The sequence below is a fragment of the Eptatretus burgeri genome, chromosome 17 (assembly GCF_056783735.1).
Source record: "Eptatretus burgeri isolate ZD-2024b chromosome 17, Ebu_testis_v1, whole genome shotgun sequence".
Taxonomy (NCBI): domain Eukaryota; kingdom Metazoa; phylum Chordata; class Myxini; order Myxiniformes; family Myxinidae; genus Eptatretus; species Eptatretus burgeri.
The window spans coordinates 21,111,207-21,131,539 of NC_140977.1; the positions used below are offsets into that span (position 1 = coordinate 21,111,207).

Here is a 20,333-nt window from a genome sequence, read left to right on the forward strand (position 1 = left end):
TACTACTACTAGTAGTCGTTGTAGTCATACTAGTACGACTACGGGTACTGGTGCAACTACGGGTACTTGTACGATTACTAGTACGACTACGACGAGTACTAATACGACTCCTCGTACTACTAGTCGTCGTCGTACTACTACTACTACTACTACAACTACTACTAGTAGTAGTCGTCGTAGTCGTAATCGGACCAGGATCACGACCACAACTCCGTACTTGTAGTACGATTACTAGTCGTAGTCGTTCCAGTACAAGTAAGACTACGACCACGACTACTAGTAGTCGTGGTCTAGTTATAGTTGTCTAGAACTACGAGTAGTACGACTACTAGTACTAGTACAACTACGACCACGACTCCGAGTACCATTACGACTTCGGGGACTGGTATGACTACGACTACTAGTACGACTACGGGTACGACTACTTGTACTACTACTACTACGACTACTAGTACGACTACTACTATGACTACTAGTACTGGTACGATTACTACTACGACTAGTACTAATACGACTACGATGACGACTACGACGACTACTAGTACTAGTACAACGACGACTACTACATACCAATTCTAAACTTGCGTCCTGGTGTATCGCAGGTAGGGCAAGCCGTCAATGTGCATGCCGTCCCACGGATGGACGTTAAACTAGGCGTCTCATCTTCCTGCATTAGTTGATGGACATTAAACTTCACACGGTGTTCTTCATAAATATTAGGCGAAATATCACTGGCACCCTGAACAAATTACAAAATGATTTCTCTCACCAACTCGCGGCACTTCAACAGCAGTGCAGCCATGCCCACAGCCAATGATGTTCCTCGCAACCATGTGCTGCATACGAAAGAAGTTGTGGTCGATTTATCTTCTTGCATTGTCAAAAGCGTCGAAGGATCAAATGGGGTTTAAAGGGTCTAAAGGAGTGACACTATAAATAAATTCACATGGGAGCGCAACACCTTAATACTGGGGAAAATGACCTCGTGTCTTTCTAAAATCCCTATATAGGTTCATCGTAGTCAAAAATATCCCAGAAAGTTTCGTCACGATTACCTTTGGTAGCTCAAAGCGCCAACAAACGTTGCGCTTTTAGATACAGTACTGTCGTTGATAGCTCGCCAATGACTGCTTCCCGAGTTGATCACTAACCAGCCAGCTAATGACTGCTCCCCTAGTTGATCGCAAGCCAGCCAGCTAATGACTGCTTCCCTCGTTGATCGCAAGCCAGCCAGCTGACTGCTCCCCTCGTTGATCGCAAGCCAGCCAGCTAATGACTGCTTCCCGAGTTGATCACTTGCCAGCCAGCTAATGACTGCTTCCCTAGTTGATCGCGAGCCAGCCAGCTAATGACTGCTTCCCGAGTTGATTGCTCGCCAGCCAGCAAATGACTGCTTCCCGAGTTGATTGCTCGCCAGCCAGCCAATGACTGCTCCCCTAGTTGATCGAAAACCAGCTCATGACTGCTTCCCAAGTTGATCACTCACCAGCCAGCTAATGACTGCTTCCCAAGTTGATTGCTAGCCAAGTTGATCACTCACCAGCCAGCTAATTACTGCTCCCCAAGTTGATCGCAAGCCAGCCAGCTAATGACTGCTTCCCGAGTTGATTGCTCGCCAGCCAGCCAATGACTGCTCCCCGAGTTGATCGAAAACCAGCTAATGACTGCTCCCAAAGTTGATCACTAGCCAGCCAGCTAATGACTGCTTCCCAAGTTGATTGCTCGCCAAGTTGATCACTAGCCAGCCAGCTAATGACTGCTCCCCTAGTTGATCGTTAGCCAGCCAACTCATGACTGCTTCCCTCGTTGATCACGAGCCAGCCAGCTAATGACTGCTTCCCAAGTTGATTGCTCGCCAAGTTGATCACTAGCCAGCCAGCTAATGACTGCTCCCCTAGTTGATCGTTAGCCAGCCAACTCATGACTGCTCCCCTAGTTGATCGTTAGCCAGCCAGCTAATGACTGCTCCCCAAGTTGATCACTCGCCAAATAATGACTGCTCCCCGAGTTGTTCGCTCGCCAGTCAGCTAATGACTGCTCCCCAAGTTGATCACGATAAAGCCAGCTAATGACTGCTCCCCGAGTTGATCGCAAGCCAGCTAATGACTGCTTCCCGATTTGATCACTAGCCAACCAGCTAATGACTGCTCCCCAAGTTGATCACTAGCCAAATAATGACTGCTCCCCTAGTTGATCACTCGCCAGTCAGCTAATGACTGCTCCCCAAGTTGATCACTCGCCAGCCAGCTAATGACTGCTCCCAAAGTTGATCACGAGCCAGCCAGCTAATGACTGCTCCCAAAGTTGATCACGAGCCAGCCAGCTAATGACTGCCCCCCAATTTGATCACTCGCCAAATAATGACTGCTCCCCTAGTTGTTCGCTCGCCAGTCAGCTAATGACTGCTCCCCAAGTTGATCACGATAAAGCCAGCTAATGACTGCTCCCCGAGTTGATCGCAAGCCAGCTAATGACTGCTTCCCGATTTGATCACTAGCCAACCAGCTAATGACTGCTCCCCAAGTTGATCACTAGCCAAATAATGACTGCTCCCCTAGTTGATCGCTAGCCAGTCAGCTAATGACTGCTCCCCAAGTTGATCACTCGCCAGCCAGCTAATGACTGCTCCCAAAGTTGATCACGAGCCAGCCAGCTAATGACTGCTCCCAAAGTTGATCACGAGCCAGCCAGCTAATGACTGCTCCCCTTGTTGATCGCAAGCCAGCCAGCGAATGACTGCTTCCCGAGTTCATTGCGAGTTAGCTTGCTAATGTACCTGGCTACTATTTGTCTGGTTTCCTGACTGCCCGCATCATCAGCTGGGCACCGTTCTTCCTCGAGATTTTGATCCTTTCAGCTCAGAATCTCTCCAAACAGTGGTTCTGCAACCTCTGCCGTGGGTCCACATCAGTCGATTACATTTCATCAAGAGATCCACAACCTCTGGTGCATCCAGATATTCAACTCAGCAATGCAATGTCATTATTCAAACTTTTCTTGCTGGAGGATTGAATATATTGTCACGTATTCATTACTTTCATAACACATACCATTATAGGACAATACATTAAATAATGCACAACTTACCTTGAAGATAACATGTCCACCACCCAGCACGTCCACCACACGTACCACTGAATCAAACTGTTCTTCAAATATTGAAACTCATTTAAACGGAATTTCTACATGCTGCATAAAATTTCAAAATCTACATCTCATCACAAAATCATGGTGAGGGTTTCTGGATTTTTCAAACTCTGACTCCTCCAAACAATCAACCTTGATAACAGCTTTGCAAACTTGCAGAACCTTAAAATCCACTGCGAGACGACGATCAATATTTAACAAGGCTTGATGGCTATTTCGCTCAACTGAGTCGAGGCGTCTAAATTTGGGACACATCATGCGGCCTTGACCTTTATAATCCCAGAGTATCCCATTTAAATGTGCCTCTTCGGACCGGCTGGATGCATCAATGTGCACCAAAAAAGAAGTTAACTCCCAAATACGATCCAATTACTTTCGTAATTCAAGAACTAAAGTGAATTTCTTTTTGAGCTTTTGACCAAATAATGAACCACTTTAAAGTGGATTTGGTAATGGCTCAAACAAGCTGAAGACCAACACCCTTCTCCTCTGTTCTATTGAGTTTTATGAAGATCTCACGGTATGGATGGACGGAGGATACACTGTGACCAAATGCTTCGCTGGAAGATACCTTGATGTTTCACTTAAAATGTGTATTTGGAAGTTAAAAAATAGGACCACTGGTCCTGTGGCTCATCTGGGCCCTGACCAAATGTTGTAACCTAAATTTCAGAGCATTCTGACTGGTGGGTCTGGAGAAGAAGATTTTCGAAGGAATTTATGCAATTGTCCCAATAATTTACTAAATCGGCCATTTTGACACACTTCCGGTCACGTGATCGGCATCACCTCTGCAATTTAACATCACGACCTTGTCCTAATGTTGTACCCCAAATTTGGTCGCATTCCGATTGATGGTTCTGGAGATTTTTGAAGAAATTCACTGTCGGCTATTTTGACCTACTTAAAGTCACGTGACTGGAACGAGGTTTGTAAACCTTGTTACTAGTCAGGAGAGGAACGTTGCTGCCAAATTTCAGCCGGATCGGTCCAGCGGTTTGACCAGGGACGGACAGACGAACGGTGCGTGATGACAATACCTTATCTGGAATTCCAATTCCAGAGAAGCTAAAAAAGAAAAACTTCAAAAACTTGACACGATTTGTTTGAACCAGTATTTCCATGCTCGATAAAGACAAGGAAGGGAAGGACAAACAAAAAGACCGATAGACAGTGACACTAACTGCTGGCCAAAATAAATCATGGCTTTAATGCTGCATAGATATGATTGGAATGCAACACAATCCCACGGTGATTCCTTCTGTCAAAATAAGACCGTGGGCGGTGGAGGTGGAATGGGAACAGGAAGGTAGGTGCTGAGGTCAGACAGAAATGGGACAAGGAAGGAAGTGGTTTTGGGAAAGTGAACTTGTGGCTTGACAATTAAAGCCTTTTGAAAAGAGCTTTTAAGTGCAGGAGGCACCAATGACTACCTAACGAATAGCTCTTTGGCTGTTCATACTTATGCAGGATTTATCTCTTGCACAAGGAGTCAAGTGTGGATGCCATGGTACACTATGTTACCAAAAGTATAGGGACAGCACACCCGAAGTGGAAATGCATTCTCCCAAACTGAGTGCTCACATGTTCGCATGTTGTGGAGCACCATGTGTTTTATAAAAGTTGTGTAGCAGGTATTGAAGCTCCGCTGTACGAGATGCAAGATGTGACGAGGTGAAGAGCCAACTCACCTTCGATGTGGAGTAGTTACGGGCACTGGAGGTTCAGGACATTTTCTTCACATCTGGCCTTCCAAATGTGGTCTCGAACCTTCTCCGATAGTGTCCTTCTCATGAATCGGAAGGCAACAGGTCATGTCAATGTTGAAAATAGAACAGGCAGGAAAAAGAAAAAATTGACACCTTGGGCCACAAGAACGTTAAAGCGTGAAATGGCAGGATGTGTCGTGTTGATATTAAGCAAAATTTGGCACAAAGTGGTCGTGATAGCATCCGAGCTGTGCTGGTTACCATATGTGAGCCAATCCCCCATTATGAATTGAATGAACAGTTGTGAATGAATAACCCTAAACATGCCCTTGCTGTCCCGATACCCTTGGTAAATCAGTGTGAACTCGACAAAAGGTATTGCAGTCAACAGTGGCACATCAAAAACCACATCATTGGCACAACTCGATGACCTGCCCCAATGATAATCCATCATCACATGCAATCTATGCAGTACAACATGGCCCAGCCACAAACATTCATTTAGTGTAAAGAGAATTCTGAGCGAAGGTTAGGTCCATTTGGGAGAATTTGAAGTGAAACTTGACAGACAACGGTACACTTATACACTGTGAGCCAACAACAGGCCACCAGGTATCTCCCATGTGACATCAGCATCTCCACGATACACGGGTAAACAGACCATTTTAACCAACTTATCAAGGCCTGTTTTATTTGTGGTGTACCTTCATGCCTGGTTGAAAACCCATATCCCGAAGAGAACAAATACATGGACACTGGACAGGTAAAAAAAAAAAAAAATAGAGACCATTGGGTCCTTCCACCCGTTCAAATCTCCTGTTGCACTGTACAGTCATATATTCAAGGAAGCACGATCCTCCACAATCCTGTGTGTCCTCCTGGTCTTACTTTGCATTAAAAAAGACTTCCTTATGATGAGATGTGGACAGCACTTTGGAAACAGAGAAAACGTTATAGTACGAGTATAAATTAAGTTCTGTACAGTACAAAAGTCGGTTCAAAGTAAAGTTGTGCATCTCATTACAATCCTATGCTTCTCCTATCCACAGCACTGCATCTGCATGGCTCAGTGAGCGGACATCACAGATGACCCTATGCTGTAAAATGTCCAGCACCTGTGCAGAGTCACCAACATGAAGCAGGACGAGGTTCATCTGTCCCCGATTTCCCTGGGATTGCCAGACCCAAGATGGTGAGGGCTTACGTGCACAGGCCAGCAGTCCACTCCAAAGCTCTTTTGTTTGCTTTTGTCCAGCTGTCCTTGCACGAGTATCCTTTCCAGCCTCCCCATGATCTCGAGATGTATCCGGAACCAAAGGATTGCTATATTTTGGTGAAGATTGTCGTCTTTCATTTGACTCTGCTTTGACATTATGCCGTCGCCGTGTGTTCGATTGAGCAGCATGCCAATCCGATTGAGGAGCAACGGGCATCAGGCTCCAGTTTCCCATCTGCAATTCAATGACCAAGAGGTCCACATGCCCAATAAATGCTACGTAGAGGTCAAAACCGTCCGTAGCCCAGGCGGTCGGCACAAAGTGAATGGCAGCCATTGGGACATTGGAGTCAAAGCACAGCCAATGTTCGATATAGCCTTCAGGGGACACGGCCTGAACTTGCAGTTTGCTTTGATGTCCTCGTGCAGGATTCTGGTAGTTTATGGGATGCAGAAAAGATGCAATTTCAAGTGCAATGCAGGAACCTTTTTGAACTTTCCTTATAACCGGGGTGACTGGCAGAAACCTTCTTCGAATGATCAAGTCCTCATTGTAATTTTCAGCATCGCTACTACGACGTGGCTTGCACATCCTCGGTTCTTGGTCAGTGGTTCCCAATGACATGTCATTTTTAAACCTCTCATCCTTTTCCTTTGTTGGCTCAACTTGCCCCATCGTGGTTACATCGTGGACATGGCTAAGGCTGACAATGAATTGTCCATCGGGAGAGGTGTGTGGTGAGCCCGCTGCGTTTGAATTGGGACCCAGTACGGTTCCAGTTAAAATATCCAAGCAAAGTTGTAAACTACGGTTGACTGATGACAGGCACTGCACAATCAGCGTTCCACCACGTTGAGTAAAGGTGAGACTGCGTGGTTTGCAGTTCCACGGAGAGAGATCTATGGTGTGTTCTAGCTGGTTTTTCACAAGGTCCAGTATGCAAATCCAGGCCTGGCCTGTACACCAGATTAGGCCAAATCTGATGGAATAAAACAATGCAACAACATTAACTTTTCTCTTGCATCACCATTTGTAATGGCAGTGCAGCTCCAAGGAAGCTCAATGCCCTCGAGTCTGGATTTAATTCCCGACACAGGAAGATTTGACCAAAAACTGTCACCCTGATGCTACGTGAGCAGAGCGTGGCATCGCAGATTATGTCATCCCTTCAGAGAACATGCCATGCCATACTGTCCCATCTGCTTGCACTTGCTCGTGAACATTAAAGATTCCACTGTACCATTTAAAAAATAGTAGGTCATAGCGTGCCAGTACCGTTAGAATTCCAAATTAATTCATCCTGATTATCTGTCCAAAGAACTAACTTCCAGCCAATGAATAGCAAGATATATACATTGACAGTACTCATTCCAAAAAGGATGATAAACTAGAGAGTTCATAGTACACATTACCTCGTGCAGTCTAGAGAAAAAGGATACGAGTCGGGCCTTTACAGCTCTTGCTGAGCATTTCCGAGCAAAATCTATATTGGCTTTGTTGGTGAACTTTGAGGAACGGGCACGATGGCAGGCATACGAAGCCGTTGGGTCAAACGGAACAGTCCGGAGCTGAACCTTCTGTCAACTCTTGTAGGATAAACTGACAATTTTAGAACGACCTTTGAGAAAAAGACGCAGCAAACAAACGGATCTTTTGGCCGAAGTTAGCTCGGTTGTTGCATCGCCATAGCGCCGCCATTTTTGTGTAAATCTCGCTCACTCCACACCCAATTTGATTGGTCGAGACTCAATATTTTCAATCAAAATACCACGAAACTCAGGGTTTTTGGAAATGCAAACAAGGTGATTTGTGTTCTACAGTGTTCAAATAGATAATTAAATCGAAATGAAATAAAAGTTTTAAAGACTGGAGAAAAACAACAACAAAAAAAACTTGTTTAGAAGTTTACCGCCATTGATGCACCGTCTTTTACACCACATTATTTAACACATTAAAGTAGTTATTTGAGCCTGTTATTTGTGTCCTGCATAATAATGTCTGGAAAAAAACAGTAGGTTTCCTGTTTGGAATGATTTCCCAATTCTGTTTGACTGCCAGACAGACTGGAGGAATTGCTTTGCCGCGAGTGTGCATGGGTGCTCAGGACGAAATTCCGTACTATTTGCCAAATGTTGGGCCAAAGTGCTGCTAAACTACAGGTTCCTGTTCCAATTCGTGTTCTACAATGTTCACAATATACAACTCCATTGAAATGAAGTAGTTCCTCGATCATAACCTGACGTGTGTTACACGGAGTAAACCAATTGCTGAAACCGTGTGGGGTAAAAATACATTGGGAGGGGCAACGAAACCAACAGGAACATAACGTTTGGTCATCGAGAGTGAATATATCTACATGTGACATGGGTCATGTATGGTAGCACACCATATACAGGAACAAAATTGCATCATGACTGCATTCAACGCTTTAGCTACCTGGGTGTCGGACTCTGCAGGTGGATCGATGGGATGAAAAGACGTGGTCGGGCTGTGCAGGGAGTAAGAACAGTCAGAGGCTTTGTGGTTGGATTCAGGATGAACCTGGGGATGACCTGGGGATTCAAATAGGTTGCATCACGTGTATTTGTACTCGGCCCATAACAAAGTGTACTTGCAATTCAATATGATATAACATCCCAACATGATGAAATTTATTGAACTCATTGTCATGCTTTGATAAACACAGTGATGCCATTACATGACAAAACTTCTGTGATGAGTTACATGCTGGTATCCGCAGGTGTTTGCCTATTTCTGGATTTTTGTGTGTTTATCTACTTTTCGGTTTCATCTGTTGTTAACTGCGTCCAAGACTTGTCCAACGACGTGGTGAAGAGGTAACACACTTACTGATATGGAGTCTGGATTCGATTCTGACCTGACTATAACCTGTTTCTTTTGTGATTCGTGCTTTACCTGTTGTCGGGCCTTTCCTCCCCATGCTATCAGGCCTTACCTCCTCGTGCCATCGGGCCTTGTCTTCATGCGCTGTCGCTTCACATGCGCTGTCGAGCCTTGCCTTCCCCCGCTGTCGCCGTCACTATCGGGCCTTGTCGATGGACCTTGCCTTCCCGCACTGTTGACGTCATGTCTTGTCCTCTCTGCACTGTCAGGCTTTGCCTTCCCGAGCCGTTGGGCCTTGCCTCCCTGTGCTGTCAGGCCTTACCTCCCCACACTGTCACCGTCTGGTCTTGCCTTCCCACTGTTGCTATCGGGCCTTGCCTCCCTGTGCTGTCAGGCCTTACCTCCCCACACTGTCACCGTCTGGTCTTGCCTTCCCACTGTTGCTATCGGGCCTTGCCTGCCTGTGCTGTCACCATCTGGCCATGCCTTCCTGTGCTGTTGGGCTTTGCCTTCCCACACCACTCGGCCTTACCTCCCTGTGCTGTCCGGCTTTGCATCTCCACGTCATAAGGCTTTGCCTCCCGCCACTTTTGGGCTTTACCTCCCCATGCTGTCAGGCTTTGCTTCCCTGTGTTGTTGGGCATTTCATCATTGACATGTTCCATTTTCAAATAAATTACAATTGGTAATAAATACCTGTGATTACGGCATTGTTCTCACCACAAGGCCACTGCCTTCCTGACCATGGTCAGTACATGAGACTATCCACAGTCAATGAATTTTAAATCAGCTTTGGCTGATAGATTTTTTTTGTATACCTTGTCGAGGCTCGTGTGAGAGCTAACACAACGCACAGCAAGGGGGGCATGAGATAAGAGGGGCGGGAGTGGGGAAGGGGGGCTGATTTTTACCTCCTCTACCAGACCACCACTATCACCACTAACACTGACCTCCAAGCAATGCATGTTCTCACTCCATTTATTGTTGCTTTGTAAGCCTTGCAGTTCATTCATGATTTTTATTGTTTCGTTTATAATAAACGGTGGCTTAAATGACAGAGAACATATCATAACCAGGAAACCTCATTTCCAGGGGGATCTTTAATGATTGGACCATTTACACATGATGGACTTAAATATGTCCAAACAATTTAGGTTATGGACGCAACGTTCAGAAATCTGAGAAACCACGTCCAAAGGGGGTTGTAATTGTACATTTCTTCCTGGAACTTAGGCCTCGACGGTGTTCTTATTCGTGTATATCGAAATTTCACTGCTTGTAGCACTTTGGGTAAGGAGTGATCCAGATATGGCATGAGTGGGATTGCAGGGAAGGGCAGGGGGTGGCAAGGACGAAGGTGATGGGGGTGAAGAAAAGGCTTTTGAGAAAATAAAAGGGAATTTTGTGGAGGATAAGGCAAGGGGAGAAAAGAAAGAGCGTAAAGGAGGTGATGGGGGAATACCCAGGGGGAAAAACTCAAAAGTCAACCATTTTATATTAGACTTCCATGTGTGGACACCTCAAATCGATCTGTGAGCAATACGCTTTCAAAGTCGAAGACCGTCAAGGGCCGATATCATTTGGACAAACTAGCAAAAGCTTCCTCCGTCACTTCCTCTTACCATCTAAATGGGTCTAAAATAATGAAGTTGGATAAAAAAAGCCTTTTGAATTTGATTTGCTTGAAGACAGGCAGAAGTCAACTCACCTGGAGAGTACAACTCGAGCATCTCAATACCTCCTGCTCTCAACTGAACTCCAGATCGTGCTTCAAAAATTAAAACACCCCTATTTTCCAGGTGGTTAGCACATTATGTCATCTCGAGAGCCGTTCCTCAATTTCTTCCACAAACCGCGGATACCAGCCAGCGGCACTTCGAAATGTCTCCGAGAGCTATGTATACGACCCGAAGAGGTGATAACCAGAACCAATGGCCTGCACAGGTACTCGATAACCTGCAGCGCCATCATGAAGTTCCACTGCGGTGAGGCTGCAGGATGGATGGCGGGCCATTCGAGCTGAGAGAAACTGCTCGGCTACGGTTCCACACCCTGCAAAGGACACTTTCTATAATGCTGGGATTAATACAAGCGAAGGCTAACTAATTACTATACACCGAAAGGTTTTTAGGAGCCACCTGCGATGTAACAGGAACGCAAAACGACCATATGTTTGGCTCGTCATACTGAAAAGGATGATCTAGAATCTAGATGCTCCGTCATCCCTCAACCTTGGCCTAATAGTCTGCTGGCCCTCTGCAAGGATTCTGGAATCACTTGCAAAGTCATATATTATATCCTGTCTCTCCACTCCAGAGCCACAGAAATGGAACTCAAATATGGGCGGATTCCTGACGGATGCTCTACCAACGGCGAAGTGTGAAATTGCGTGACAGAAGATGATGACAACAACATTCCATCCTAACCCCCTACCACCACCAAACCCACTGGTCGATGCACCATGTGACTTAACAAAAATGCCAAGACTATCTCTTCGATTAGTGAGGACACCAGGGAACTACAAACGGCCTTTTCATTGAATAATAGCTATGCAAAGATGATTGATGCTCAGATGGCAACCTCAACCCCAAACCAGTCAAGGCGAATGCATTGATCGGATATTGCAATTCATTTGACCGATTGGAATTCCTTGAACAGGATGTTCATTTGGTTTGATCATTTTGCCCTTTTTGGCAACCGTGACGCATTCGCCGGAACAGAGACCACGGTGTTTCAAGAGGATGACGTCTTCAGGGTTGAACCTGAGTTTTTCTTCTTCTTCCAAAGTGAAGTGCCATTGGTCGCATGAAATGAAGAGAAAATTTCCACAGTACAGCCAACTCATTGATTTGGGCTAAATTGACCAATAAATGTAAATGTACACAAAATGTTCCTGAAATACATGAGTCGCAAAAAAAATCTTGGGCTGTTTTGCACTCTCACCTGAACTGATGGTTGGTGATGCTCCCAATCCAGGTTCAAATCCCACACACAATGTTTTTTAGCCACCGTCTACGAATGTCCTTGTCGTGCCTGTGACTTCGGTACAACTCCTAATCCAACTTGAGCCCCGTGCGAATTGTATTTTTAAAAAAATTGAGTTGAACAAGGTGTATTGCCATGTATTTAATTGAAGGGACCCAAGGTGTAAACACTGGAACTGCCATACATTGTTTTGAGACTGCTGTGCAAACATTGCGAAGAGGGAAACCAGCTGTGGGTCATGATGTGTACCATGCTCTGGTGTCTGTGCAGTGCCCCGATATACTGTGTATATGTGTATAATGTGTGTATGTGTATAATGTGTGTATGTGTATAATGTGTGTATGTGTATAATGTGTGTATGTGTATATATATATATATATATATATATATATATATATATATATATATATATATATATATATATATATATATATATATATATATATATATATATATATATATATATATATATATATATATATATATATATATATATATATATATATATATATATATATATATATATATATATATCCTGGTGTTGGCGCAGTGGTTAGGGCAGCGGCTTGGGATCCAAAAGGTCCTGAGTTCAAGCCCCGTTGGGCCACTGAATTAATGCACCAGGGGGTTGACTCAGCCTGTCATCCTTCCGAGGTCGGCGAAATGAGTACCAGTGTACTGGGCCGGTGTATACCCCGGTTAAAATAGGTGTACTATATCCCTGTGTTGTAAGAGGCGACCAGGGTTGCGTCAGGAAGGGCATCCGGCGTAAAACATGCCAAATCACTATGCGGATCATACGGATGATCCGCTGTGGCAACCCCTAAAGGGAGCAGCCGAAAGAAGAAGATATATATATATATATATATATATATATATATATATATATATATATATATATATATATATATCACACACACACACACACACACACACACACACACACACACACACACACACACACCATGTAAAAACGGAATTATTGAAGTCCACTAAACAAGGACCAACACTGTGATGGTCTGTGACTGTGACCAACACTGTGATCAACACCAACACTGTGACCAACAACATCACGATGACACGATGACTGCAAACCCATAAGGGCCACAAGTTGTTTAAGAATCCAAGATCAAAAGCTGTCACCAAGCAGATGAAAAGCGAAGCGATCGACTGGTTTCGCCCTTGTTGGGGCTCATCAGGGAAACACGTCACTGTTTCATCCATGTAGTGAAAGGATTCACTCACCAAGTGTATGTATGTATGTATCTAAATACGCATTAGCTCCATTATGTTTAATCTTGCAGAGTATCCGTCCTACAGGCGATTTTGTTCCAAGCATGCAACAACATGATGCATGCCTTGACTTGGGCGGTGTATAGGCAACTCACAGCTGCCTCAATCACTACTGAAAATAAGAAATAACCCGGGTTACGTGCATGAAGCAAAAACATACCAACTTGTAATTCTCTGCACTGGAAAACGTGGGGACAGGAATACTGTTCTGTAAATGGTGGAGACGTGTAATACCAGGGAAAACCTGGAGGCGGCGCTACACGATACACATTTACATAGAGAATTTGTGTCCCCTCCCTCACACCCCCCTCCCCCTCAGCCAAGACCACCAACAAAGATAAAACACCTCTGTGCACTAATTGGGGTCAGGGTCATGCTGATCCTCTGTAGCAAATTTGGATGAAATCTGCCCAGAACTGCAGGAGTATAAGCAAGCCAAGCACGCACACGCACGAACACCAACACGAACACCAACACGAACACCAACACGAACACCAACACGAACACCAACACGCACACGCACGAACACCAACACGAACACCAACACGAACACGGCTGGAATTATTGATAGATGAGAAACAATAATAGTATTATGCTTTCCGATTAATAGTATTATGCTTTCCCATTAACAGTATTATCCTTTCCGATTAACAGTATTATCCTTTCCCATTAACAGTATTATCCTTTCCCATTAACAGTATTATCCTTTCCCATTAACAGTATTATCCTTTCCGATTAACAGTATTATCCTTTCTCATTAACAGTATTATCCTTTCCGATTAACAGTATTATCCTTTCCCATTAACAGTATTATCCTTTCCCATTAACAGTATTATCCTTTCTGATTAACAATATTATCCTTTCCCATTAACAGTATTATCCTTTCCCATTAACAGTATTATCCTTTCCCATTAACAGTATTATCCTTTCTGATTAACAATATTATCCTTTCCCATTAACAGTATTATCCTTTCCCATTAACAGTATTATCCTTTCCGATTAACAGTATTATCCTTTCTCATTAACAGTATTATCCTTTCCGATTAACAGTATTATCCTTTCCGATTAACAGTATTATCCTTTCCCATTAACAGTATTATCCTTTCCCATTAACAGTATTATCCTTTCCGATTAACAGTATTATCCTTTCCCATTAACAGTATTATCCTTTCCCATTAACAGTATTATCCTTTCCCATTAACAGTATTATCCTTTCTGATTAACAATATTATCCTTTCCCATTAACAGTATTATCCTTTCCCATTAACAGTATTATCCTTTCCCATTCACAGTATTATCCTTTCTGATTAACAATATTATCCTTTCCCATGAACAGTATTATCCTTTCCCATTAACAGTATTATCCTTTCTCATTAACAGTATTATCCTTTCCCATTAACAGTATTATCCTTTCCCATTAACAGTATTATCCTTTCCCATTAACAGTATTATCCTTTCCCATTAACAGTATTATCCTTTCTCATTAACAGTATTATCCTTTCCGATTAACAGTATTATCCTTTCCGATTAACAGTATTATCCTTTCCCATTAACAGTATTATCCTTTCCGATTAACAGTATTATCCTTTCCCATTAACAGTATTATCCTTTCCCATTAACAGTATTATCCTTTCCAATTAACAGTATTATCCTTTCCCATTAACAGTATTATCCTTTCCCATTAACAGTATTATCCTTTCCCATTAACAGTATTATCCTTTCCCATTAACAGTATTATCCTTTCTGATTAACAATATTATCCTTTCCCATGAACAGTATTATCCTTTCCCATTAACAGTATTATCCTTTCCCATTAACAGTATTATCCTTTCCCATGAACAGTATTATCCTTTCCCATTAACAGTATTATCCTTTCCCATTAACAGTATTATCCTTTCTCATTAACAGTATTATCCTTTCCGATTAACAGTATTATCCTTTCCGATTAACAGTATTATCCTTTCCCATTAACAGTATTATCCTTTCCGATTAACAGTATTATCCTTTCCCATTAACAGTATTATCCTTTCCCATTAACAGTATTATCCTTTCCAATTAACAGTATTATCCTTTCCCATTAACAGTATTATCCTTTCCCATTAACAGTATTATCCTTTCCCATTAACAGTATTATCCTTTCCCATTAACAGTATTATCCTTTCCCATTAACAGTATTATCCTTTCCCATTAACAGTATTATCCTTTCTGATTAACAATATTATCCTTTCCCATTAACAGTATTATCCTTTCCCATTAACAGTATTATCCTTTCCCATTAACAGTATTATCCTTTCTGATTAACAATATTATCCTTTCCCATGAACAGTATTATCCTTTCCCATTAACAGTATTATCCTTTCGCATTAACAGTATTATCCTTTCCAATTAACAGTATTATCCTTTCCCATTAACAGTATTATCCTTTCCCATTAACAGTATTATCCTTTCTGATTAACAGTATTATCCTTTCTCATTAACAGTATTATCCTTTCCCATTAACAGTATTATCCTTTCCCATTAACAGTATTATCCTTTCCCATTAACAGTATTATCCTTTCCCATTAACAGTATTATCCTTTCTGATTAACAATATTATCCTTTCCCATTAACAGTATTATCCTTTCCCATTAACAGTATTATCCTTTCCCATTAACAGTATTATCCTTTCTGATTAACAATATTATCCTTTCCCATGAACAGTATTATCCTTTCCCATTAACAGTATTATCCTTTCCCATTAACAGTATTATCCTTTCCAATTAACAGTATTATCCTTTCCCATTAACAGTATTATCCTTTCCCATTAACAGTATTATCCTTTCCCATTAACAGTATTATCCTTTCCCATTAACAGTATTATCCTTTCCGATTAACAGTATTATCCTTTCCGATTAACAGTATTATCCTTTCTGATTAACAATAGTATCCTTTCCCATGAACAGTATTATCCTTTCCCATTAACAGTATTATCCTTTCTGATTAACAATATTATCCTTTCCCATGAACAGTATTATCCTTTCCCATTAACAGTATTATCCTTTCGCATTAACAGTATTATCCTTTCCCATTAACAGTATTATCCTTTCCCATTAACAGTATTATCCTTTCCCATTAACAGTATTATCCTTTCCCATTAACAGTATTATCCTTTCCCATTAACAGTATTATCCTTTCCCATTAACAGTATTATCCTTTCCGATTAACAGTATTATCCTTTCTCATTAACAGTATTATCCTTTCCGATTAACAGTATTATCCTTTCCCATTAACAGTATTATCCTTTCCCATTAACAGTATTATCCTTTCCCATTAACAGTATTATCCTTTCCCATTAACAGTATTATCCTTTCCGATTAACAGTATTATCCTTTCTCATTAACAGTATTATCCTTTCCGATTAACAGTATTATCCTTTCTCATTAACAGTATTATCCTTTCCGATTAACAGTATTATCCTTTCTCATTAACAGTATTATCCTTTCCGATTAACAGTATTATCCTTTCCGATTAACAGTATTATCCTTTCTGATTAACAGTATTATCCTTTCCCATTAACAGTATTATCCTTTCCGATTAACAGTATTATCCTTTCCCATTAACAGTATTATACTTTCCCATTAACAGTATTATCCTTTCTGATTAACAATATTATCCTTTCCCATTAACAGTATTATCCTTTCCCATTAACAGTATTATCCTTTCTGATTAACAATATTATCCTTTTCCATGAACAGTATTATCCTTTCCCATTAACAGTATTATCCTTTCTGATTAACAATATTATCCTTTCCCATGAACAGTATTATCCTTTCCCATTAACAGTATTATCCTTTCCAATTAACAGTATTATCTTTTCCCATTAACAGTATTATCCTTTCCGATTAACAGTATTATCCTTTCCGATTAACAGTATTATCCTTTCCCATTAACAGTATTATCCTTTCCGATTAACAGTATTATCCTTTCCCATTAACAGTATTATCCTTTCCGATTAACAGTATTATCCTTTCCCATTAACAGTATTATCCTTTCCAATTAACAGTATTATCCTTTCCCATTAACAGTATTATCCTTTCCGATTAACAGTATTATCCTTTCCCATGAACAGTATTATCCTTTCCCATTAACAGTATTATCCTTTCCCATGAACAGTATTATCCTTTCCCATTAACAGTATTATCCTTTCCCATGAACAGTATTATCCTTTCCCATGAACAGTATTATCCTTTCCCATTAACAGTATTATCCTTTCCGATTAACAGTATTATCCTTTCCCATTAACAGTATTATCCTTTCCCATGAACAGTATTATCCTTTCCCATTAACAGTATTATCCTTTCGCATTAACAGTATTATCCTTTCCAATTAACAGTATTATCCTTTCCCATTAACAGTATTATCCTTTCCCATTAACAGTATTATCCTTTCCGATTAACAGTATTATCCTTTCCGATTAACAGTATTATCCTTTCCGATTAACAGTATTATCCTTTCCCATTAACAGTATTATCCTTTCCCATTAACAGTATTATCCTTTCCGATTGCAGAACTACCCTATCAAATGACACAGCACAACATTCATCGGACACACAACACAAAGACGTGTGAAACCAGTCAGTCGCGTGTGTACACGATGGAGTGAGTCTTCATCAACACACGATTGGGAACACACGTCGCTCGCTTGGGTTCGATTCCCGACCCCACTAATCCACTCAAACACTGGTGTTTCACAGGTAGGGCGAAGCATCAATGTGTGTGCGCCGTCCCTCGGATAGACGTTAAACTCGGCGTCCCGTCTGCTTACATCAGTTGGTGGATGTTAAAGATCCCTCGGTGTCTTTGGTGACGAGTAGGTGAGTTATCACCGGCCCCATTAATCGTTACAAATTCCTGCCCAAACCGCCTGCAGTCGAAAGTTAGGCCTGGCCAGCTGGTTCTTGAAAGACTTATGCCAAAAACCTTCCCTGCCCAATCCCATAAGAAGGTGTCGGAGTAATTGGGACGATTTTGGACGGACGCAGCTTTTTGGATACTGCGAAGACACGGACGAGTCAATCAATGCAGGTCGTCTACACGATTTAAGTGAAAACCACGCACGCACTTACAAATGGAAATAACTGATTACCGATTATATATATATATATATATATATATATATATATATATATATATATATATATATATATATATATATATATATATATATATATCGAACAAAAATGATTTACGATGCGAGGATGAAGACGGACATTTTCCTTTTTGTCCGTTCCAGGTACTTGATGTTGTTTGTTATTCCGTATACCGTGCATATCACGCACTACTACGCCCCTTGTGACGTAGTCACACCTGTTATGCTTTCAATCAACAGGCGTGAACGTTGTGATGAAAATGGTACGCCAGCAATGTTGTGGTACTGTGGGGGGAGCTGGATACATCCTTCCTCCTGACCATTTACGTTGCATCATCATTACCTGTTCAAAAGGTAGGACAGAAAATCCTCACTGTCCAAAAAGCCCCAAGTCTATTAGAGAAAGGTACTCATCAGATCACATCAGATATTTAGCAAACACCGCCAGATATAGAGACGTGTTGTGGGACTACAGGCGACTCAAATCGATGGCCGGTTTCCAAAGGTGAATGCAAACCCATTCATTCACCCGATTTACTTTTTCAAAAGTCAATGCTCCATTGTTCTCGAGACGTTGCGACACGATATATAATTGTCTCGAAGAGTTTGAACACCAATGTCATGCGTTTCTACCTACAGGTCAGGCCAAGAGCTCTGGTCGGATGTCCACTGTCCATACATGACATGAGCGGCGTCGCGTTGATGCGCAGAGATGCGTCATTGCACTCGTGTCTCTGTTGACATTTCATCAAAAAACGACTTGCAAATGAAAACGTACGACAGCCACCATGGTGGCAGCGTAGGAGCACCTGCAGAAACGTGATCCAACACGAGGGGCGCAGATGGCTTTAGACACAGCGCTTCTTCACCCATCGCTACAAATTGATATTAAGATCGTGTACATGTTGCGGAATTAAGTGTTGTTTGGTGGCCGGAGTGCAAATCCTGTCACCAACCTCCTAGCAATGGCTAACCCAACTGCAGGAGGACGCCCGTGGGCACAGCTGGGTACCGGATATAGATGGCCGTTGGCTCACTTGGAACTCCTCGGCCCTTTGACAGGTTTTGTTTTTAATCCAGTGTTAATGGAGTGGTGCCCACAATTTGTGGTTGACCTCAAATTCATAAAAGGGATGTACCATTTGACCCAATTGTGTCCTTCATAAATGCTGTCATACAGGTTGTGTGGTTCTCGAACAGGACTCATCAGCCAACTAGTGGGAAAATTCGAAATGACTTAAAATAATGGTGAATTAGTAGAAGGGATCAAATATGTTAAAATACAGGATGACAAGGTAATAAGCAGAATGTGTTTGTCTCCAAATCTCGTGGACCCATCCCATCCAGTTCCGTCACGATCCTACCCCTTTACCCACTGTCGACTGGACTTTGTGTCCTCACCTTAGAAGGTGGAGAAAGTTCTGTCTGGCCTTGACCCTGCTTCGGCGACTGGCCCAGATGACATCAGTACGCATGTTCTCAAACTCTACTTTGCTGCTCTTGCGTCTACTCTGTCTGCTCTATTCAGTCTGTTCTCCTTCTTCCGTTGCATCCCATCTGCCTGTAAATCAGCAAACATCACTCCCATCCATGAAAAAGGTATAAAACCAGATCCTGTCAACGACAGACCAGAACGCTTGCTTCCAATTATAAGCAAGTCATGGAATCTATCATAGTCGAGTCTTTCTACTGAAGTCATGTCTTTCCTGCTTTCAAACAGTAAAATATCTGATCGTCAGTTTGGATTCCATTCTGGTCACTCAACACTGCATATGCTGGTGCACCTTTCCAGCAATGGATAGGGGTCTTAAATCTCAATGAAGATGTGAGGACCATCTCCTTGGACATATCTCAAGCATCTGCTTTGCTTCCCAAGGTATCTGCTTGTGGCATACGAGGCCACCTTAATTCCTCGATTTCTGACTTCCTCCACTCATGCATTGCATGTGTTGCTCTCAGGGGAACCCTCACCTTCCTTTCCTCGTAAAGGCTGGAGTTCCCAAAGGCACT

General features: G+C 42.3%; 1 protein-coding gene across 3 annotated transcripts in view; it reads right to left on the bottom strand.

Annotated features, from left to right (window-relative positions):
• Nucleotides 1-4,338: 4,338 nt before the first annotated feature.
• Nucleotides 4,339-20,333, bottom strand: part of LOC147009507 (follistatin-related protein 4-like) — a 172,673-nt gene continuing 156,678 nt past the window's right edge. For all 3 annotated transcript variants that reach the window (XM_085863416.1, XM_085863418.1, XM_085863417.1), the window contains 2 exons: nt 8,510-8,625; nt 4,339-7,052 (listed from right to left, as the gene is read on the bottom strand). In XM_085863416.1, the coding sequence (XP_085719542.1) occupies nt 5,885-7,052; nt 8,510-8,625 (1,284 nt within the window). In that variant the 3' untranslated portion in view covers nt 4,339-5,884. The remainder of the gene's footprint in view (nt 7,053-8,509; nt 8,626-20,333) is intronic.